This window comes from Pan troglodytes, chromosome 11 (genome assembly GCF_028858775.2).
Source record: "Pan troglodytes isolate AG18354 chromosome 11, NHGRI_mPanTro3-v2.0_pri, whole genome shotgun sequence".
Taxonomy (NCBI): domain Eukaryota; kingdom Metazoa; phylum Chordata; class Mammalia; order Primates; family Hominidae; genus Pan; species Pan troglodytes.
In genome coordinates, this window is record NC_072409.2 from 21,990,793 (window position 1) to 22,015,482 (window position 24,690).

The 24,690-nt window shown below is 42.5% G+C and overlaps 1 protein-coding gene across 5 annotated transcripts in view; it reads left to right on the forward strand.

The window, feature by feature from the left end:
* The window catches only part of ASTN2 (astrotactin 2), a 980,365-nt gene extending 958,632 nt beyond the window's left edge, over positions 1-21,733 (forward strand). For all 5 annotated transcript variants that reach the window (XM_009457169.4, XM_009457172.4, XM_009457170.4 and 2 more), the window contains 3 exons: positions 4,713-4,813; positions 6,475-6,658; positions 20,873-21,733. In XM_009457169.4, coding sequence (XP_009455444.2) covers positions 4,713-4,813; positions 6,475-6,658; positions 20,873-21,110 — 523 coding nt within the window. In that variant the 3' untranslated portion in view covers positions 21,111-21,733. The remainder of the gene's footprint in view (positions 1-4,712; positions 4,814-6,474; positions 6,659-20,872) is intronic.
* Positions 21,734-24,690: the final 2,957 nt, after the last annotated feature.

The window sequence follows — 24,690 nt, forward strand, 5'->3', positions numbered from 1 at the left end:
GAGGTAAGGTTTGAGCGATGCTTCAAGGACAAGGTGGAGAGGGGTCAAGTGAAGAAGGGGATGGATGACTCAGCCAGAGAGTGCCACTGGTGGAAAGGTTCAGAGGTGGGATCCATGTTCTGGAACCATCAGCAGCTGGAGATGCCTCTGCTGTGAAGCAGAGTAGGGAGGAAGGTCAGCAAGCACACCTAGACCTTTGACCAGAGCTCAAATGAGGGGGTTCCAAGTTGAGGAATTTGTCCTGAGAGTGATGGACTTTGTCCTAAGGATGATGAAGATGATGTCCTGAGGATGACAATGTCCCGACAATGATGAAGAAATATTGAAAAATACTTCGGAGTAGTTATCCCAAGGCATTTTCCCACACAGTGTGTTTGTTTGGATTTCAACCTCCCAATACACTAAGCCTGTATTACTGTAGGTATGCAAGATCTCATACCACACAGTCTGTGGACAAGCTGGGACTCAAATTCAGGTTTCAGCCACCTTGGCCAGTGTTCCTTCCCCTGAAATAAGGCCAAGGAAAGGAATAGCAATGGTTTGGGCCTGGAGCTCCAGGTTCCTGTATAGCTCATCCAACGTTATCCATGAGCCGCCTCTTTCATAATGAAATCATCCCATAAGTAGACTTGGACCTCGATCAGCCAGGGCATGGAAATGTAGGAGAGAGCACTGGAGGAGGAGGAGTCAGGAATGCCAGAGTCTTTGTTTGAATCTATTGGCAAGTGGGTCTTTGTGCAAGTCCTTTTTCCTTCTGGGCTTTGGTTTCTCCACTTGTAAAATCAAGATTAGGAGTTGATGGTACAGGAGTTTTAGTTCAAATTATCAGTGAACCTCAGCCTGCTTCAGAGAGATGACAGAACTAAGCAGAGAGAGGCTGACACCCTTTCTGATCTCAAGAAACTCAGAGGTCTGATTATTCTCTCTCTCTCTCTCTCTCCCTCCCTCTCTCTCTCCCTCTCTCTCTCCCTCTCTCTCTCCCTCTCTCTCTCTCTCTCTCTCTCCCTCTCCCCTCTGTCTCTGTCTCTGTCTCTCTCTGTCCCTGGCTCTCCCTCTTTCACTCTCCTGCTGTATGGATTTGCTTGTGGTGTATATTTGTATCTGTTTCTTGGTCTCTGTCCCCCCCCAACTTCTCACTCTCTCTGTCTCTTTCTCCCTCTCTCCTTCATATCAGGGACTGCCACTTTCTCTCCTTCACAAGTAACCCCTCCAGGCACTGCCTGGTCCCCTAACAGCTTTCAGATGTGCCTCTGGAACAGTTCTACAGTTACAGCTGAGACAGGCAGAAAGCGCATGGCCTTGTGACTTTTGACCCAGCACTGTGAGGTTGACGTCTTCCTCTTTCTCCACCCCCCAGCAGGGTTGCCTGAGGCCTCCTCCATCCCGAGGCCCCCACTGGCATGTTTGGTTACTATAATAACAAAAATAGAAGCTACCTTTTAGGGAGCAAAGATTGAACTGGGCCTATTATTATCATTGTATCACTGAGTCTTGACCCCCAACTTGTGAGATATGGATAATTTCACCCTATTTTACAGGTGAGGAGACTGAGGCTCAAAGCAGGCGAAGTGACTTCCCAAAGAATGTTCAGCCAGCAATTGGAGAAAGCAAGGATTCTACCCAGTTTTTATGACATGAATACCTAAGACCACTTCTTCCCCAGCATCCTGGGGGCTCTCTTATTCATGCTGCTTGGCTAAGCAGCGAGATGACCCTGGGCCCTCTTGGGTGAAGGAAGTGAATTGCAGAAGCACCACAGGAACATAAGTGGCCTATGAAACAGCTGTGTTAAAACATATTCCTACTTTTCATATTTTGAACTTTCATTCATATATTCTATTCACTACAAGCCTTCCATGTTTCCCTCGGTTGAAATACATCTCTTCTAACTCCAAGAAAGCATTTTTTAAAATGTGTTGTCTTGCACAAATAAGTGCTTTTATAAAAATCCTCTTCTTACAAGCCACTTTCTCATGCATCACTCCATGTAATCCTTGAGACAGCCGTGCACTGTCTGTGAAACTAACCTCATTTTATTGATGGAGAAACTAAAATTAAGAAATGAGAGGTGGTATGCTTTCATTCATTCATTTATATCAGTATTTGTCAAGTGCCTACTGTGTGCCTAGTACTGTGTTAAATGACATGTTGTCATTTAACATATAGCTGTACCCAAGCCGAAGTGTATGCACTATGAGTCATGCATGCTAGCATTTGCATCTTGCCTCTGCCACTTTCTAGATGGGTCCATATGTGGATGATAAGTGCTTACATAATGTTGCCTGATGCTGTTCTCACTTCCCACCTTGCCACTTGCTTACTCTCACCTCCTTAAATGTATTTATGATCTTGTTCTCAACCCTTCTGCATGGCTTTCCAATGATAACTTACCTCATAGTGCACTTACATTTCACATCTATCCATACTGCACTTGTGAGGTGGGTGGCAGTCTATCACAGATGTTGGGTGCAGAGAGGTGCAGTGAGCTCATTGAGGTGAAGCGACTTGCCCAAGTTCACAATGCTAGACAGTAAAACTGGAATATGAACCCACATCTGGCCATCTCCAAGACCGGGCCCCTTCCTCTGTCACCCCCTGCTTCCTTTGTACCAAGAAGTTTTGACTTATGGTACCCTTTATTAAAACAACCTTTGAGGCCTCAGGTCATGGGAAGTCAAAGCTGGAAGGGCCCATGTAGGTAACCTGGATATGATACCCTGAGCCTGCGAGTGGGAGCAATAAAATGGCAGCTGAGAGCAAAGAGTGTGGGTTTTAGAGTAAGACAGATGATAGTCTTGGCTCCTTAATTTTCTGAACCTGTGACTTTGGACACATTGCTTAATTTTTTAAATCTTCAGTTTTATCTTCTGAAAGGTATAGATAATGAGGTTGATTATTTTAGCATGTTTTCATAAGATCAGAAAAACTTATGAGATGGCACTGCTTCAACATAGTTGGGGTTCAGCAAGTGTGGCTAATGGAATCACATTTTTACAGAGTTGATTTCTACAGAACTGTGATCAGAAGACAACAGCTTACAGTGGTTGCATGTATGAATTTTAGAGTCTGAGAAACCAAGGTTTAAATTGCCAGTCCTAGTAATTACTATGTGGTTCTGGGTAAGCTGCTTCCCCTCTCTGAGCCTCACAAATAAAATAAAGAGAGTAATAGTGCCTGTCTTTTAGGATTGTGTGGGGGAATTAATTGTGTTAATGTAGGTAACTCTTAGCTCAGTGCTTGACACATATTAGGGTCTTAGCACATAATAATTAATTTGTATCACCAACTTATATTTATTAAGTACAAGTATGTATGGCCAATCAGGGCTCAGCATTCTGAAACTTGCTAATTATAGTGTTTTTCGTATTTTATAACATGGGATAATTTGAGATGCAGGGGAGGAGGGAAGAAAATAGGGCCATTATGACCCTAGTCTCTTCTACTTAATGTAGGGAACCCTCTACCCACTTCACACTACTGCCTCTACCCTTAAAAGCTGGTGAAAAAGGATGACATGATGCAGACAGAACACTCAGATGCTCAACCCTTCTATCAGACTGTTCTTGGCCTCTAAGGCTCACATCATCTAGAAAGTCATTTCTGCTCCCTTCTTAGACTTTGCTTAACTGTAGAACTTGGAGATCTGGGAATACAAGGGTCACAGAGCTTCCCCGAGATAGGACAGAGGACAGAGGCTGCTCTAGAAAGAATTATGTGCTCTGGATTAGACTTGAATCTACCAGGTCTACGTTTTACCTGTTCTTCCCTTCTAAGGCCACACAGGCTGTGTCTGCTTCCACCAATACAGCATGGAACTTCAGATGACATCATAGAAAGGTGGGGATATGCCTTATAGCCAGATTAACCCCCAGTCTCCCTGGCATGGCCTACAAGGTTCCCACCAACCTTCTACCTCATCTCCCTTTGTTCCAGCCACACTGGCTGCCCATTTCTTCAACCGTCTGGGCTCCTTTCCTCAGGACCTTTGTACTTACTGAGCATCCTACCTAGAATGCTCTTTCCCCAGGTCTTCCTTCCATAAACTGGTTCTTCCTCACTATTCAGGTCTTAGGTCCTGAAGTTTCTTCTTCAGGAAGGCTTTCATGGGCTACCTCCCAAAGCCCATACTCCCCATGCTCCCACATTAGTCTTTTTTGCATTATTCTGGTATATTTTCTTTCACACTTAACCATTATCTGATTTTTTGTTTACTTTTTGATTTTACTTATTTTTTTTATCTGTGACCTTGACTCTCTTGTTCATCTTTATGACCTTAGCACTTAAAGTACTTCCTCGTGTGGAGTAAATGCTCAATAAATATTTCTTAAATGAGTAAATTAATGAATATATAAATGGATATATCCAGCCATAAAGGATAGCAATGGGGCTCACTTCTCAGACCCTGGACTCAGACTGCTTGAGTTCAATACCCCCATTCTGTCCCTCAGTAACTGAGACTGTGGAAAGATACACAATCTAAGTCTCAGTGTCCTCATTAACAAGATGTGGGTGACAATAAATCCCTCCCTTTTAGGAAGTGCAACGTGCTGAGTAGGCAGTTAGTGCTCAATAAATGCTTTATAATTATCATTCTTTTTTTAAAATCATTTTTCCTGTAGCCTCATGTGCCACGACTCTCTGTTCTTCCCTGCAACTCCCAGGGCCTTCTGCGAAGTCACAGCCTGGTGCTCTGTTTTCTTGCTGTGCTGCAGGTTCACTCTGTATGCTGTGGATACACGAGGGAGGCACTCAGAGCTAAGCACTGTGACCCTGAGGACGGCCTGTCCACTGGTAGATGACAACAAGGCAGAAGGTAGGTAACCCAGTTTTTCAACTCCAAAGTAACTCCCATATTTCCCCTAAGTTCTGCACCCAACAGTCACTAATCATTAAACACACACACGCACACCCTGACACACTGGCACAAGGAGAAGAAATTGAAGGCACTAAGGGAACAGGAGGAACATGGAGCTAAATTAATCAAAGTCATGAAGGGAAAAATTAAGATTGACTAGCAATGTCTTTGGCAGTGGAAAGACTTGCCTCCTCTTTTAGAGAGTTGATCTGTGTTCTGACTTACAGGCCACAAATGGTAGGGAGTCAGAGCCCCATAACTGTATCTTGTCCCTTGGCCTAGATTTCTCAGGGACCAATCATTTTCTCCCACTTGTCATTGCTAGAGTAGCAAAGAGATGGCACCTAGAAGACCATTTCACCTTGCTATGTGTCCATAGCAGACATCATTAGCAGATCACAGCATGCTGTTCCATCCAGTCCCATGGTGGTCTCAGAATCCTTAGCATAGAGCTACCATCAGTGATTATCAGTCAGTTAGCATGCAAGATTAAATGTTTTTGCCGCTCCTGGTTCATGACATAAACAGCAGGCAAAGATAACCTGAAAAAATATAATCAGTCAATCAGATCCACCATATACTTTGTTCTTCAGCATTGTGTAGATGCAGTTTCTACATCAAGTCTAGCAAAATGTGACAGTGGCTCATAAGTCCTGGTGGTCTACTTAAAGTTGAACAATTATTTCTCAAAAGTCCAAGCAATGCAGTAGAGACATAGTCTCCCCTTTTAGGAATTCACATTATGGGTGGTGAGACAGACATTTCTGCAGATGGCTCAATAATAAACTCAATTATAAATGTTTTATGTGCTACCAAAGGGGAGGTGATTCAAAATATTTTCCTGATAAATTTTAAAAATTATTATTTTAAAATAACACGTCCACTGTCAAAAAAAAAAGTACAAATAAAAATCAGAGTAGAAAATAGTGTAACATAATGGGAGGAGCATAGTGTTCCTCCCATTTTTACTCTAAGTTTCCAGATTCTCCTAGCAGCAACTGTTGTTGGTAATGATTTAGGACCACATACAGATTTTGACAGGGTTTTTGAAGCTGAAAGAATATGCCTTCTACTCATGATGAATTGAAGTTACTTTGATTAGTAGGACTAACTGAAGCAGTAGGAATAGCCATGAACAACAAGCAGAAGAGTTTGGATTATCTTTGAAAGGTGTTTCAAATGGGGACCTATCAGACCTGATCACAGAAATGTGTCGGAAATACAACAAAGGGGAAATAGAAGGAGGGTGTTGAGATTATCCAAGACAGTTTATTTAAGCCAATTGTATGTAAAATCACAGGTACAATAATTATATTGATAATTAAGCTTGCAATTATGAGCACTAACTTTGTGCCAGACCCTGTGTTGAGTGCTTTGTATCCACTCTTTAATTTAGCTCTCCCAATGCACCTCCAGAATAGACATCATTACCTCCAGATGACAGAAAACCAAACACAACCAGTCAATAACATATTCAAGATGAAATTAAGGTTTGTCTGCTCCCAGAGCTTATGCAAGCAAACTTTCTCACCACTGTGCCTTTCTTATTGAAGCCCATGCTTATATCCTTACTTTTTTTCACCACCCAGTGATCTGTTTCTGCCCTTCTGCCCTCTCAGAAATAGCTGACAAGATCTACAATCTGTACAATGGGTACACAAGTGGAAAGGAGCAGCAGATGGCCTACAACACACTGATGGAGGTCTCAGCCTCGATGCTGTTCCGAGTCCAGCACCACTACAACTCTCACTATGAAAAGTTTGGCGACTTCGTCTGGAGAAGTGAGGATGAGCTGGGGCCCAGGTATGGGCGTATTTGTGTGATTTAAGGGGCATATTCTTTTTGCCTCCAGTTGACTTTTCTGGACCCTTTCCCCATAGGCTGAGACTAGGCTTTATCAAGTAAATAAGGGTGATTATCACCTTGGTCATGTCAAGGCTAAAGATAGAAAATAGGCAGAGATAATGAAAGAATCTTGGAACTTTAGATTCCTGCACTCCTGGAATGTTGAATGGGGAAAGGGCATTGATGCTCTTTGCATTAATCATTCTCCTTGCTCATCTCCCACCTCATTTTACAGATAGGAAACTTAGGCTCTTTGAAGGCCTGTATCCTAACCAAGATCACAGAGGGGAACAGCAGTGGGGCCATGACCCATAATCCAGGGCCTTTCTCAGTCTTCCATAAGAAGTCTGAGTTTTTCTACAGTAAATAGCTATGATTTTGACTAAAGTTCATTAGTGAACATGACTATATAGATTTATGAATTCAACATGTATGAAGGCTTTATTTTTGTCCTGCATGCCAGTCACTATGCCAGGAACCATGAATGATTCAAACAGAACTAAGGCACAGTCACTATTTTCTAAAGCTTCATAAAGCAGTATATGCAATGGTGGCTGCATTTTATGTCTTGCATCTAGCAACATTCATCCATTCAGCATATACTTAACAGCACCTCTTATGTGGTGGCTGCTGAAAATGCAATGATAAGAAGGTAGAAATGGTTGCTACCTATACATAGCTTCCTGTTGCATAAACAGGCAGTTATGTAGAGCAGGAATAATAAGCGTCATGATAGCAGAAGAACAGAACTCTTTGGGAACATACATGAGACATAGGCATCTGGTCTAGGTCACCCAATGAAGCTGCACTGGGGCTGAGAGCCTGATGCCTAAGGTTTGAGTTGGGGTAAGGTAAGTGAGGGTTGTAGGGGAAAAGGATGGGTATTTGGAGCAGAGAGACTACCTGACGGAATGCTCAGAAGAGAAAATGTTACATGACAGTGGAAGTTTTCTTCTCAACTTTTGATCACTTGCCTACCACTTTTATGACTTTTGTCATCTCACCACCATATACACTTTATTTGGTATTTCTTTCTTATATTCACTTCTTATTAAAAATGTATTTGAATAGAAAACACAACATCATCTTGTAAAGGGAAAACCAACATCATCTACCCTTAATAGAAAATTAAACCTAACCCTTCAAGACAATGAACAAAAGCAACAAAAGTGGAACAAGACAAAAAACAGAAAACAATGTTGTTCAATTCTAGCAGAGCCTGAAGCTGTCCCTTCAAAAGGGAGATTAGTTAGAGAAATGTTAAAGACACAGCCCCAAACCAAGATTTTCTTTTCTTTTTTTGACATGGAGTTTCGCTGTTATTGGCCAGGCTGGAGAGCAATGGTGCTATCTTGGCTCACTGCAACCTCCGCCTCCTGAGTTCAAGCGATTCTCCTGCCTCAGCCTCCCAAGTGGCTGGGATTATAGACACCCACCACCAGGCCCGGCTAATTTTTAAAAACTACTTTTAGTAGAGAGAGGGTTTCGCCAAGTTGGCCAGGCTGGTTTCAAACTCCTGATCTCAAGTAATCCGCCCATCTCAGCCTCCCAAAGTGCTAGGATTACAGGCGTGAGCCACCGCCCGGCCCAAGATTTTCTTTTTTGAAGTAACCTGAAAGAGGGGAAGAGAATGAAAGAGCTAATCTAGCCACTTTTGCACACATGATTCATTTTTGTTTAATATTGGGTCTGTGATCATCTTGAGTACCACCTAAAATCCTTTCCCTACCCTAGAGGAACTCGGCCTACACTTTGGTAAACACTGTGTTTGAAGCCACTGAAGAATTTCTGTGTAGTTGCAGCAAAGTGTGTGACAGCAGGAGTGGTAAGAGATAAGAAGGGGCAGGTCAGTGGGAGCCAGATCCTGAATGCCCTTTAAATTAGGTTAAGAAGTTGGGATTATCTCCTTAGGGTAATGGTAAGCTTTTGAAGTGTTTTTCACAAAAAGGAGTAATATTATCAGACCATCAAAGGAGAAAGATCCCTCTGGCTTGAGTATAGGGGTCAAGGTAAGAAAGCGGCAGTGAGGCTCTAGAGGCTGTTGTGATAATAGTCCCAGGAAGACAGCATGGCATTCTAGGCCAGGGTGGCATTGGTGCATTGGAGAGAATCACATGACTTCTTGAAATACTTAGTGGGCAGCACTTCATGCTTTAAAAACTTCGAAATGACCATGTAGGGTATTCATGCCATTTTTTGGACGATAAGGAAATTGAGGTCCCATGGGGCAAAATGAGCTGCCCAGAGTTGTGCAGAGTTTGACATGGAGGCCAGTTCTGCCTTGAGCTCTCACCTTGAGCCCTTAGAACATTTGCAATGGCCCTCCAAGAATTTGAGGCTCTCAGGGACAGAGATGAGAGCTTGGTCCAGGGATAAAACGGATCTCTGTCCAGGGCAAGGCCTTATCAGTTATGTTGGGTCCTGGACTTTAACTTTCTCCCTTGCACACGAAAGGAAGGTTCTTTAGATAAAACCTAAAAGAGGGCCAGACTGGCGGGCAGAAGTGAAGAGCCCCAGATGAAAGCCGCTGTGTGAGTCATCTCAGCTGCCATCTTGCCTGTGGACAGAGGAAGGCATTCCAGTTTTTTGGGCTTTCCCACAGGGCTCAGGGAGTTTGTGTGGAAGCTAAACCAGAGCTCCACTTCTGACTTTGTCTTTACAGCCTCCTGGAATCCTTTATGAGCCTCCAGGACATAAATCTTCTGGAAAGGCCGCCGGGCCGCCCACAGAGGCCAGGCAATCCACTCAGTAATGGTTTGTGATAACCCACTAACCCCTAGTCAGGCAGTCACCAGCCACTGTCTGCGAACCTCCCCACCCTGTCACCCAGCTTCCTCCTCCTCTGGTCTCCTGGAGGATATCTGAGATTGCTCCAACATCCCACACTGATATGTCAGCAGGAATCAAGGAAACTGCCTCCTAATCTATCCTGGTGCTGCTAATAAGCTCACTGTGCAACCCTGGGCTCTGCCGCTTTCTGGCCCTCAGTCTCCTCACCTATAACATGATAAGGACGAACTAGAACAGTGGTATTTTTTTTTATTATTATTATACTTTAAGTTTTAGGGTACATGTGCACAATGTGCAGGTTAGTTACATATGTATACATGTGCCATGCTGGTGCGCTGCACCCACTAACTCGTCATCTAGCATTAGGTATATCTCCCAATGCTATCCCTCCCCCACCCCCACCCCACAACAGTCCCCAGAGTGTGATGTTCCCGTTCCTGTGTCCGTGTGTTCTCATTGTTCAATTCCCACCTATGAGTGAGAATATGTGGTGTTTGGTTTTTTGTTCTTGTGACAGTTTACTGAGAATGATGATTTCCAATTTCATCCATGTCCCTACAAAGGACATGAACTCATCATTTTTTATGGCTGCATAGTATTCCACGGTGTATATGTGCCACATTTTCTTAATCCAGTCTATCATTGTTGGACATTTGGGTTGGTTCCAAGTCTTTGCTATTGTGAATAGTGCTGCAATAAACATACGTGTGCATGTGTCTTTATAGCAACATGATTTATAGTCCTTTGGGTATATACCCTTTTTTTCTAAATAAATCTTACATGGAATCACAGTCCACCTCCACAGAGAATTCTCTAAAATGTCCACCCATTTGCTCTGTCACACCCTAATGGTTTAACTATCTTTCCTGCACTTACTAGATTTAGAATCTTATATTGCTTGTATGTTTACTTACATATTATCTGTCTTCCCTACTACAATGTAAACTATGTATAGTTAGTGATCCCTTATGTCGTATTCACATTTGTAAGTAGGTGCTAAATAATTAGTTGTTGAGTAATTGAGTAATGAGATGATTAAATGTGTGGACCAGATGACTAAAGATTTGTTCTGGTAGAAACTGGAGTGGGTGGCCTGGAGTCCCACCTGCTGGGTCTCCTCTTCTATGCCCCTCCACCCCACCCAATCCCAAGCATCCCTTATGTCTCTCCAAGCCCTCAAGAATCTTTAGATCACAGATGGAAACAATTCAATTCCATGAGCTCTGAGGTCTTCTAACATTCCAAAAAATGCAATGTCCTTGCAAATATTAAAAGACTTGAAGAGATCTCACTTCATTGATTGATTGATTCATTGATTCATTTAATGTGCTAACTATGTGTCAGGCCATGTACTGGGGGCTAAAAATACAGAGTGAAGATGGCAGAGATCCTGCCTTTACAAGGTTCAGCATCTAGTGAGGAAAAGACTGGTCAGCCAGCAATTGCGGTGGCATTTGGCATATGAATGGACAAGCGTTTTAGAGCAGTGCTTCTCAAACTTTAACGTGCCTGAGAATCACCTGAGGACTTGTTACATTCCAAATAACCCAGTAGTCTGGGTTAGGTCTGAGATTCTGCATTTACTGAATTCCATGAACTCTGAGGTCTTCTAACATTCCAAAAAATCCAATGTAACAAGCTCTCATAGTGATGTTAATGTTGTTGGCCCCAAAAGCATACTTGGAGTGACAAGGTTCCAGATGCAGAAAGCTGGAGCAGCTAATCCAGATCTGGAGCTCGAGGAAGAATCCTTGTGGAAGAAAGAATGTTTCTAAGTTTAGAAACAGAATGAAGAAGGGTCCTCCAGGTGGAAGGGAGAGAGTCTTCTCATCAGAAGGAATTACCAATGCAAAGATGAGAGAAGGTTGGGTAAGAGAATATACTTCAGTTAAAAATATAAATCTTATTGGAGAAGAGAGTTCGAAGTGAAAGAGGAGAGTTCAAAGTGAAAAGGAAAAGCAAACAAACAAAAACAACAAGGCTGGGTTGTTTAGCAAAGGACAGATCATGATGGTTCTTGTGAGTTCTGTTCACAAGTTTATTCTTTCTCCCAGAAGCCATATAAATGTTTTAAACAGAGGAGCAGTTTGGATACATTTGCTCTGCTTTTCAAGGATTAGCAAGTGTGCAGAACATCACAGTGTAAATAAGAGAGGGTAAGATGCTTCTCCAAAGCCAGGAGCCCAGGGCTTCTGTCCTAGCCTTGTCACCTACTTGTTGTGTGACCTTGGACACAAGCCATCCCCATTCTGGACCTTGTTTGTAACATGAAAGGGCTGAACTCCAAAGTCTCTTCCAGCTGGGAAGCCAAGGAACCAGAAAACCCTGAAGGTCATAGAGACCAGAGAACAGACACATTGTTAGTATCATTTGACCTCCAGCCCTGCACGTCTTGTTTCTGAGGGACCCAGGTTGACTAGAGGGATAAGAGTTTTTTCCAGGAGTACTTTGAGGACTGATATCATAAGATGAGCTCTATTAGGATTCTCTTGGACTGTGTAATCACTAAACCCCAAAATGTTTTCAAATCTTTCCTAAATCTGTGGTCATATATCCCCATAAGATTTAGTGACGAAAGGACATCTCTTAACCTCTGCCTAGTAAATCTATCAGGCCAGTGTCCCCCAGAGCCTGGTTCTTACGACCACAGGTTACTGCAAACAGCTGCTCGAAGAAGACACACTGACACCCAGCTGTCCCCAGCCATAAGGTTCCTATTAGGAGACTTGAAAAACTGAGCTCATAGGTGGCCAGGGACCAGAATTTTCTCGGGTCAGAACATCCTTGACCACTCTTGGGCTTCTCTACACTTTCAATTATGTTTGAGCATATTGGTAGAGAGGACACAGCAAGCTCTTGAGGACATTTTGCTTCAGTGAAATTGATCTATCTGGACCAGGAATGGTGTATTTATGATGTCAGCTCCTCTTGCCTCCATGGCAGACATTACGAATAGATTGCAGAAATCATCACAGGATCTTTCTCAACGTGCCATGGGATTTGAAAAGAGTTACACATCCACTGCTGTGTTCTTAGTGAAAACAAACAAACCTGGGATGTCACTGTACATTCCTCCAAGATTGTGTTAACTGCTTCTTTGGGTATATTGAATTAACTCTCAGAATTTTTAAGATATTGGGAACAAGAGCAGACTTAGGCTTCTAGGGTCATATTCCTATAATCTCAGAGGTACTTTTAACCTTTTTCTGTATATTTTGGCATTTCTAAAATCAGGACGGATTGTGCACAGTGGATATGTACATTAAGCATTGTATTCCTCTTTTCTTGAATGGCTGTTATTAAAGCATTGGCATATCTTATAATTGAAGGTATCTTCAATTATACCTTCAATTAACAAATAAATACTCATACTAATACCAACTAACTAATACTAACAAAACACACTGACTTTGGACTTTGAACTAGTGTCCCATGGATCTGTTTTCCCCACCGACAGTATATAGCAAGGTTAGTTATTGTCTTGAAGTTCCTATCAGTTCCAACTGAAATAGCTTTGGATCAGTTGAGACTCAGTCATTTCTGTCATCAAAGAACACATTTTTGAAAAGTCTTATTATTTCCTCTGAGTGGATGAAAAGAAAAAGCAAATGCGAACATTTTCAGTGGGCGCCTTACAAATCACATTTCAAACCTGGTGTTAAAGGTATATAACCAGTGGCAGTATCTGAGCTTCTGACTTTCTGTTGGATAGGAGCAAGCTGAGGCTAAATTTGATATGGGTTTATTTTGAAAGTAACCCTGATGAACTACTGGAAAGTCATAAAACCATGGCTTCATTGCACAAGTTCATCACACCAGCTTAAAAATATATGTGTGTATATTCATAGTTTAAAATGAAAATACCTTTATTTTATTTTGTTCTGAAATAATTATTGTTCATTATATAAAATCCAAATGATACAGAAATATATAAAATAATGAAAATTGTGCACCTCTGGGCCACATAATCCCAACCCTACCCCAGAGATTACATTGTTAACAGTGTACACATGTATTTCTGTATACAGATATGGATATGCATGGAGATGGGGAAACAGATACAGGCTTAAGAGCCTGTTTAACAAATACATGTTAACAAATGTATGTTAACATGTTTAACAAATACATAAGTTATGTTCTGTTATCTACCTGTTTTCTGTTTAACAATATGCTTTACAAGTTTTTACCCACAGATACGTATGTAAATGTTTTATCTTTTTGAAGGGTCCTTTAGTCATGCAAATATGTGAATGTATCACTCATTAATCTGGTTGTGTATTAAAAACCAACTAGATTTCTTACAGTTTCTTTGTTATTATAAACAAATCCACATAAACCTTTTGCCCACTTGCCTGATTATTTCTTTAGGTCCACATGATGCTTTTACGCCATTTCATTCCCTTTATTGACCCCTGCTGAAGAGTTGCTGTGTTTTGAAAGCTAAGGACTGAAAATTTTCTCAGTTCAAGTCACTTTGCATTTATTTCCTTCCCTTCCTTCCTTCCCTCCTTCCTTCCTTTCTTCCTTCCTTCCTTCCCCAAGATGGAGTCTTGCTCTGTCACCCAGGCTGGAGTGCAGTGGTGCAATCTCAGCTCACTGCAACCACTGCCTCCCAGGTTCAAGCAATTCTTCTGCCTCAGCCTCCCAAGTACCTGGGATTACAGGCGCCTGCCACCACACCTGGCCAATTTTTGTATTTTTAGTAGAGACGGGGCTTCACTGTGTTGGCCAGGCTGGTCTGGAACTCCCGACCACAAGTGATCCGCCCACCTCAGCCTCCCAAAGTGCTGGGATTACAGGCATGAGTAATCCCAGTTTGCATTTATTAATTCATTATTCTTGCACAGTAAAGAGCTGGACACCAGAGGAAACCTACACTGTCCAAGAAGCAGGTGGGAAATACTAGTTGAGCACCTGTTATTGGCCCAGTTATTTATATTTCATTTAATATCCTGAAAAATAGATTTTGAAGCTTAGGCAACAGAGAATCATGTGGAGTTATGTAAACTGTCCATAGTTGCAAGGTCTAAACACTAAGTGTTGGAGTCCGAATTTAGAATATTGTCTTCTGATATTCAACTGGTGTCCTGTAAAACCACATTACATCCCAAGATATGTGCACACTAAGAAAAAATGTGATATGGATCTCCACAGATAAATAAAATGCTTCAGCAGCAAATGGGAAAACATGACTTATGATAGCTGGGAAGATCTGGAAGACTTCCTGAAGATGAAATTTCAGTGTGACTTTGAGTCATGAATAGAACCTCAGCAAAAGTGGTCCTCTCAGCTCAGGAATTCAGTGCTTGACAATTGTGTCACAGCAAATTTTGTTGTGAAGTGAGTGGTCATCAGATGATATTTCTCTGTGAATCAAGGCTCTCATGCCTTTTAGATTAAAAACAAATAAACAATGACAAACGCCTGCTACGACTCCCACTGTAGTACACCCCTTTCTAAAACATACTTGATTTAATCACCTCCAGTGATGAGGAACCCGCTGCCACATAGAATAACCCTTTCTAAATTTAGAGGACTTTAGCTTTACATTTTTTATTATTTTGAGCCAAATGTGTCTTCTGATAATTTTAGGGTGGCTGTGTCATAATGTTTTGATGCCTTACAGCAGAGGATTGAAACCCCGCCCTATCCTCCTGTCACCGTGGTCAAATCAATGACTGGCTTGAAGCTCATTTTTGTCACCTGTAGACTCTAAAATTGGGTTAGGGATTAGATGTAAAATAATGTTGCATACGTACAGTTTCTGGCACATAGTGGGTGCTCAATAAATTGTAGTCATTATCATCTCTGACCCGCAGATTGTTGCCCACTTGTCTTTTGTTGCTACAACAATGTAACTAATGGCCTAAATCTTCTCTTCCATGGGCACTGTCCATTCCTGCTTTCAGCTCAGCAGGCTTGCTTTTGAAACACCCCTCAGTATCATGATCTGGCTGCAATTTACATGTGTCCCTCTTACCAGAAGTGTCGGGGGTTCTCCAGATGGAGCCCGACGAGGACACCATGAATGAAGCCATTACTTCCCTTAACCTCTGCCCTCTCCACTTCTGAAGGTTATGTTCCCATTTTTTTTGCAACCACATCATGTCCTCAATTCTCATTAAGCTTTGGGTCAGCTAACACAGAGACACTTAAGCTCAACTCCGTAAGGCAGGGAGGAGGGAGGGAGGCGAATGGGAATGTTTTCTTCCTGCCTGTCTTATTTTTCTCCATTTCAGGGTCCCCTTAGAAATTGGGTCTCTGTCCTGCCTGATAAGTGAGTCAACAGCTGATTGGGAAATGGTGCTGGGAATAGAATGGTTCCACAGTCCCGGAGAAGTGGCATCTGGGCCCAGCCCCTGACTCTTTCACAAGCGATTCCTGTCTCAGTCTCGCCTGCTGATAAAACAATAAATTAGTATGTGGTGGCCCTCCCTCACCTCTTGCTTCCTATCCCAGTGGGTCTGAGTCCTATCTCCAATGAGGAAGATTTCATTTCCGGTATTTGACAAAAGTGGTCACTGACCTATGATTTCCCCTCCAGGGAAAGCTTGAAGCATGCCTGACCTTTTGATTTATGGATCTCCATTGCCTACAATTTATTAGCCAGCATTTTTGCCTTTGGTCTCTCTCACTCCGACTCTTCCTTCTCCTCCCCAGCCTTCGAGCACCTCCAACCCTTCTCTCCATGGCTTTACTTTCTGAATTCTTCTTTGTTTTCTAAATGCAAACATTGGTTCAGTGCCTGTTACGTACAAAGTCTTGTGTTGGTTGCTTGTAGCCATCATTTCATTTCAACCTAACAACAGCCCTACAAAATAAATATTTCTATTTTCATTTACACAGGAGAAAACTGAGGCTTAGGGAGGTGAAGTGACTTGCCCTTATGGACTCTAAAGCCTATGTGCTTTTCACGATAATATTCTGCTTTGAATCATTGCTGACACTTACTTAGAGCTAAGCAAATTTTCCTTATTATCTCATCCTCCCAGCAAAACCATTATTCACATTTTATGGATGCTACAACTAAGAGTTAGTGGCATTGAATAATTTGCTCATGAACCACATAGCTGTAAGTTATAGAGCTGAGATTTAAATCTGAGATTCTAGAGCCAACACTTCATCTTCACTCTGGAATCAGGAACCCTGGTTCTAGCTTTGCCTTTGTTACTACTCAAGGTGTTCCTTAAAGGCAAAATCACTTTCTCACTCCAAATATGTTTTCCTAATCCATGCAAAAGGAGGCTTTGTCTGTTCCTTTGGAAGAAGGGCATTTGGGCAAGTTGGAAGAATTGTCTTTTCCAACTTCATTTTGTATTTATATTTATCGCTTACTTCTGTGACTATCTAATCAGAAAATGTCTCTCCATTGCCCAGAATAAAATCCAAATACTACATCATGGCTTGGAAGAGTCTGCCTGGTCTGATCCCTGCCAAGCTCACTGGTCTCCCTATTCTTTGCACTGGTTATTTCAAACAACTAGTAGTTTATGTTCTCTCTGGTCTGACTTGGGATGGGCTATTTCCTCTGCCTTCTCATCTACCTGAAAATGCTGTTTCATTATTGAAGAACTAGCTCAGGTGTGGCGTCCTCTTGAGAGACTACTCTGAGTCTCCAAACTGATGACTGGTGTCCATCTTTTATATTCCCAGAACAGCATGCGTAGTGTTCCTCAACCCAGTGCTCTGCCCCCGAATTAGAGGCTGTTAATATTTCTGTCTGCCTGTCTCTTGTCACTGAGTTATAAAGATACCCAAGGCTTAAACTAGTTCATATCTGTCCCAGTGCCCGGTACACAAAATACACCTAATGATGTAATAATGATGATGACAATGAGAGTGATGGTGGTGGGAGTAATGATAATGGTGATGATACTTTCTAGCATGCATCAGGTGCTTACTTTGTGCCAAGTAATTTTCTAACAGTTTGACGTGTACTGACTTAACCCTCACTATAACTTTATGAGGTGAGCCATCTGCTGTTCCCTTTGTATAGATGAGCAAACCAAGAATAAGAAGCTTTTTACCAGTGTAGAGAAAAATCAAACCAACACCTATAAGTACAACAGTGGGAAACAGTTAACACCTGAGTGTGCACTCCACTTGGTTACTTTTTTTTTTTTTTTTCAGATAGAGTTTCACTATTGTTGCCCAGGCTGGAGTGCAATGGCACGATCTTGGCTCACTGCAACCTCCACCTCCTGGGTTCAAGCAGTTCTCCAGCTTCAGCCTCCCGAGTAGCTGGGATTACAGGCATACACCACAAGGCCTGGCTAATTTTTGTATTTTTAGTAGACACAGCGTTTCACCATGTTGGCCAGGCTGGTCTCAAACTCCTGATCTCAGGTGATCCGCCCATCTCAGCCTCTCAAAGTTCTGAGATTACAGGTGTGAGCCACTGCTCCTGGCCTCCACTTGGTTTAATTCTGTGTTTTGCCTCCTTCCACTCAGTTCTCCTCAAACAACCAGAAATATTTTTAAACAGTTCAGCTCCAAACCTGTTACTTTGCTTCTTGAAATCTTTCAATAACTCTCCCACTTACTCTCAAGACAATAATCATAGATAACATTTATTGACAGTTTATTATGTGTCTGTTAATTTTTTATTTAAAAAATAACACTTTGTGATAGATATAGTTATTATTTCATTTTGTGGGTAAGGTAAGAAAACTGAGGGACAAGTGGTAAAGCACTTCACTCAGTATCACACAGAGTGAGTGGCTGAGCTGGGATTTAAACCTGAGTAGTCGGTGTTCTGGAGCCTGTGGTTGTATCATTACTGCATACAACCACTGCCCTAGTTCCTAGGCTTCAACAGGCTGGCTATGGCTCCTTCCAGTTTTCACTGTGTCCCCACTAGTACACTGTATTGCAGCCATAAATTCTCAGAACATCTATGCATCTCTTGTCTCTATGCTTTTACCTTTACTTTTTTTTTTTTTTTTGAGGTGGAGTTTTGCTCTTGTTGCCCAGGCTGGAGTGCAGTGGCGCGATCTTGGTTCACTGTAACCTCCGCCTTACGGTTTCAAATGATTCTCCTGCCTCAGCCTCCTGAGTAGCTGGGATTACAGGTACCCACCACCACGCCCAGCTAAATTTTGTATTTTTAGTAAAGACAGGGTTTCACTATGTTGGCCAGGCTGCTGTCGAACTTCTGACTTTGTGATCCACCCGCCTTGGCCTCCTAAAGTGCTGGGATTACAGGCGTGAGCCGCCATGCCCGGCCACCTTTTCCTCTTCTTTATCTAACTCCCATTCATTTAGGAGGCTCAACACATGTTTCCCTACTACTATAATAGGAAGCCTTCTTGGACATCCTTGATCCTACTTAAGTACCTTCCTCTGTCTTCACACAGCTCTCATGACTTCTTTTATAATTGCTTTTGTCATTCGTATTGTCATCTCCATTTGTCCATCTTCTCTACCAGAAGTTCTGCCACATAATAAATGCTCAACAAATCAGCAAGAAATGACTTTATCTCCTTCAACTTCACAACAGCCTGATTTTTCAAATGAAGAAACAGATTTAGAGATGTTAAGTAAATGTCCCCAGGACACAGAATTATTAAAGAATGAAGCCAGAACTCAAATGAGAAGGAATGGAAAAGAAACTCCTCAGGCTCCTCTTGGGGGGGGCACTTGCCCGAGGGGAAAGACGACTGTGGATAGAGTGTGGTTATGAAGTGATGAATTCTTGGCACCTCAGGAAATATTCCACCCAAGTGGAGAACTATACAAAGAGGACTTTTTGAAAGGCACCTCATAAATTGTGCCCACAAAATGTATACACATAAGCTCGGTCCCTTTTCAGCTGCTATGCAGGTGCCTAACACAGTCTCCCATTTGTGGGGTCTGTTGTTGTAAAACTTCTTCCCTCCTGTGGTATCAGAGGGACATGGAGAGGACAGCAGGAGAGAGAACCTCTCATGTAGCCTCCCAGGGTGCCTGGCATCTTGAAGATGCTGGAATGTAGAGAAAAGTGGTTTCCACATGGAGACAGACACCTTGACACTGAAGCTGACTTGTAATGTGACCTGGGATAAAGATATTCTGTTCCTTCTCTAAGCCTCAGTTTCCACATTTTTAATGAAAGTGGGTAAGACTAGGTCAGTGGTTCTCAACTTGGGTGATTTTGCCCCCAGAAGATATTTGGCAATGTCTAAAGACAGTTTCACTGGGGCAAGGGTGCTATTGAAAATTCTTCAATGTCTAAAGAATTTTCACACTTCACGACCGGGGCAAGGGTGCTACTGGCGGTAGATGGGGCCCTGGGATGCTGCTAAATGTCCTATAGGATTGTTCCCACAACAAAAAAATATACAGCCCAGAATGTCGATAATGCCACCTTTGAAAAACCCTGGACTAGGTGATTGCAACAATCCTTCCTGGCTTTATTTATCTGTGCAGCCATCAGATCTCTCCCAGCTCCCCTCTCTCATGCTGGATATAGGGCTCTAGATAAGCTCTTAATGATGTCCTCCATAGTACGGAATAATTCTTGGTAAGGCTAGTCTTCAGCATAACCTTGATCCTGAGGGCGCATTCCAGCAATCCTTTATAAGAGTAGCTATCATTTATTGGAAGCTTACTCTGAGCTCTATACCAGGCATTAGGCATTTCTCATACTTAACTTGAGGATAAGACCATCATCACTTTTTTAAAGGTGGGAAAACATGAGACACAGAAAAGTTCTGATTTGGGGACATATATATATATATTTGATGAAAGGGAATCACAAAGGGCAAGATTTCAAAGTTTCCAGACTGAGAGAAAAGAGTGTGAAATAGTTCATGAAGTGAGAACACAGACAGTTAGAAAGGGACTGTGGGTGGTCAGGCCTAGATTTAGATTCTTCCCAACTCCAGTGGCCGACTCAATGTTTGCCTTAGTCAAGTAATGTCATTATTCTGAGCCTTGCTTGAGCTCCTCACCCATTAAAAGGGGGTAGACAGTACATTCAGGATAGTTATAAAGGCTAAATAAAAAATTTAAAATATATGTAAAATGCATACCCAGTGTCTAGCATATGGTGTCAATAACTTTTGGTTGTTCTTGTTGCTTTTTAATCATTATAATAATACCTATTTGATCAGAGTCCAAGGCTGGTCACCTTTGAACTCCTAGGGCTCCCATATCCTAGAAGTGAAAATACTAGGTTAAAGGCTATGCCTCTTTTTCATTTTTTAACACATTGCACAATTGAAGAAGATAGGTTCTAGGGCAATTTTTGAATCAGTGTTTGAAGTACCACACTCCAATCTGGAATAGATAGGAAATGGTTGGGAGAAGAAGTTACCATTTGTTTGTTGACATTTACTACCTCAAAGGTCTAACTCTTGATCTGGACTTCTTTAATCATGGCTGTCTCATCCTACCTTTCAGGAAGGCCCACCTGATTCTACGGCGACTGGAGAGGGTGAGTAGCCACTGCTCCAGCCTCCTGCGGAGTGCCTACATCCAGAGCCGCGTGGAAACAGTGCCCTATCTTTTCTGCCGCAGCGAGGAGGTCCGGCCTGCAGGCATGGTGTGGTATAGCATCCTCAAGGACACCAAAATCACGTGTGAGGAGAAGATGGTGTCAATGGCCCGGAACACGTACGGGGAGTCCAAGGGCCGGTGAGGGAGGGTATTGCCCTCCGTGAGCACAGAGACTCTCCATGGGAGGGGGAGCAGTATTCTCCTGGATCCTGGGGCCTGGGTGGGCTGGGGGACAGCTGAGGATGGGCCTAGCAGATGAAGCTTGCCAGCAAGGCCAAAGCAAACGGTTTCTCCTGTGGATAGTGGACAGAGACCTTTGTAACCAATGGAATTATTCATTTTTCTCTATCTTTTATTTTTTCAAAGATATTATTTGACTCTATCAAAAGTCTCTCCTTTTTAAACCTTTTCTTATGGATGGCTGTCAATCCCGAGGCAGAAGTTTTCAGGTGGAGACCAAGCGGCCTTTGCTCTTCTTCCTTCTTCCTGCCACACTCTGCTTTCTTCCTGCCATGGACCCCTGGAGGAGACCTATGGAGGGACAGTTTTGACCTGACCCCTAGAGGAGACAGTTTTGACCTCTTCAGCACCAGGAAGGAAGCTCTGAGGATGGTTGCAGTGAGGAAGCATGGGTCTTTAAGGACTTCTCTCTCTTTTTTGCTGGACATTATTGAGTTTGTGGGACCCTGCCTCTTCCTGCTACCTGTGGGTGTGCCCAGAGTCCCTGCAGGCCTGTCCATGCATTAAAAATTCCTATTGTCTCTCTTTCTGCTTGGGTGGTATTTCTTACCAAGGGAATGTGCTTGAGAGACCTCTGTTTATTCACTTATTGAGTATCTACCCTGTGCCAGTCACAGAGCATATGCAACTAAAGACAGAGAAGTTTCCTTCCCTCAGGGAACTTATTGCCCAGTGGAAATTATAGAGAAGGAGTCTGGTCATTTCAAGCTGTGCTAGAGGAAGAATGGAGGTTCTTTGCACTCACTGTTAGAGCATGAGACACACTGGAGGGCTCCTGAAATGCTTCCTTGAAAAAGTGATACCTAAACCCAAAGGATGAGTAGAAATAAGCCAGACAGAGAGGTGAAAAAGATGGGATTTGCTTGCCAGGCACAGTGGCTCATGCCTGTAATCCTAGCACTTTGGGAGGCCAGGGCAGGTGGATCACTTGAGGCCAGGAGTTTGAGACCAGCCTGGCCAATGTGGTGAAACCCCGTCTCTACTAACAATACAAAAAATAAAAAATAGCAGGGCATGGTGGCACGTGCCTGTAATCAATCCCAGCTACTTGGGAGGCTGAGGCATGAGAATTGCTTGAACCTGGGAGTCAGAGGTTGCAGTGAACTGACATGGAGCCACTGGACTCCAGCCTAGGTGACAACTTAAAAAAAAAAAAAAAGATGGAATTTGCTCCAGGAAGAAGGGATACGAACAAAAGCCCAGAGACAAGAGACAGTACACCTCTTTCAAGGACCGAAAACTTTCCTTAAGAGTAGGGATCAAAATAGGAAGTGTTAAAAGGTGAGGCTGGGAGCTTGGCAAGGCATTGGAAGCTTTGGGCAAGAAGCTTGATGCTGCCTTGAAGCATCCATGACTATTTATATGACTAAATAGTCAACTTACTCTTTAAGAAAATCATTCTCACTACAGGATGAAGGATGGATTGGAGAAGGCCCCAAAGAGAGGGGTGCCATTGTCATTTTCCATGAAGGAGGTGATGGTAGCTTAGGGGGTGACATTCCAACACTGGAATCTCCCTTTATTTATCTATTTTTAAAACAGCTTTATTGAGGTATAATTGAAATATCCTTTTAAATGGTAATTGCACTGCTTCCAGTGTACCCTTCCCTGGGAGGGTAATGAGTATGAAGAGATGTTATAAATTCTTAACACCCTCATATTAGCTCAAATAAGCTACCTAGCTTGAGCAGACAGGATGTAGGTCAGGTATATCATAATGCAAAGATGACACCTGTTAAGAGAAGAGAGTGTAGCACTGTGGGGTTTCAGAAGAGGAAAAGATACTGAATATCAATAAAACATAAGCCATTCAAAATATGCCTATCCTCATTTGTATAGTGGTGAGTAAAAAAGAAAAAACAATGCCTACTTCTCATTTGTATAGTGGTGAGTAAAAAAGAAAAAACAATGCCTACTTCTCAATTTGGCGAATGTTGATGAGATTGACAATCCCCTTCCTGATAACCTACATATTGAGTGCATTTTTTTCCCCAGGACTCCAATCCATATGGGGAAAATGGGTAACACAAAAGAAAACAAAGCAGAAAGGGATTCTTCCAACCTTGGTGCCTGGGAAGCTTCTCAACTTCTCACAATCTAAGCTCTAAGGCACTCTTTCAGGAAGTTTACTATTATTGGGTTTATGTTTCTCTAAGTATACAGGTGGAGCTTCTAAATGCCTCTCATGTATACCACTTCCTGGGTATACATGGGCCTTCAGAGAGCTATCAGTTTGCTGGGCCTGGGTCCCAAGTTTTCAGAGAGCTATCAGGTTGCTGTTGCTTTCCATTGTCTTGACCCAACCCGAGGAACAATTTAGCTCAACAGTTGCAGAAAATTACAGCACTCAATGTGCTGGTGTGGTGATCTGAGCCTGATTAAGTTTGAATCTGACAACACTGCTGTTCACCAGCTATTGCCCTTAAGGGAGTAACTTGACATCAGGTTTCTCATCAACAAAGTGGAGTCAATGCTGGTCCCACCTCAAGGGGTTGTTTCCCAGCTTGAATGATAAGGGAGTTAACATGAATCCAATGCAATGTATAGTGTTTTTATTTTATTTTTTATTTTTTCTCCTGATGGAGACAATATGCATGATACTGTGAGTCTTGGGCAGACATCCAGGAAAATCTGGTTGGGAAAGGCCTAGAGAATTCTGATTAAAAGAAAGAATTAATGATTTTCAGCTCTGTCAGCTATGTGAATTGTAACTAGTGTCAAAAACTTAAAGAGAAGTGGTCACCATGGTGGAATTTAATGCAATAACAAGACCCCCAAAGAGAAGTGTGTCGTTAAAAAAAAGAAACATTCTTGACCTGTAAATGAAGCTACTGGGTATGGTGCCCTGGCCTCTGCATGACCAGATTGATCCATGCACTGCCACGGAACTTGCCAGGGAAGCTCATGTCACAATATGCTGGCAAGGATGAGACTTCTCATGTAGTCTTCACCACCATATAAAGAAGTTGTGAACACACAGATGTGTGTGTTAGGGGTGCATAGGAAACCACCCCTAAATGACCTCATCCTTCTGGATGGTCAAGAATTATCTTCTCTCAGCAGGCTTCGTGATAAAGTGTGCACTACAGACAAATGCTGGTAACTACCATTTAAGGGATCCTCGTACCGATGGCTCTACATACTTATCTCATTTAACCGTGAGCAAAACAGTCATGTGCTATTGTGGTGATCATTTTACAATTCAAGAAACTCCGGTTTAGGCAGACTGAATAACCTGCCCCAAATCCTGTAGGTAGTAAGTGATGGTATTGAAATACTGAGATCTAAACTTGAGCAGACAAAGTAATTCCAAATGATGAGCACTGTGTATGCACACTACCTGCTAGGGCTACTAAGTGCAGTGCCTCCCTTCCTCATCTTAAGTCAAAAACTAAGACTAACTTCCAACCAATATCAGAGTACTGATTTCCAGGTTTGGGGTACTAACATGAACAGGATCCGGCTCCTGCCCTTAAGGAACT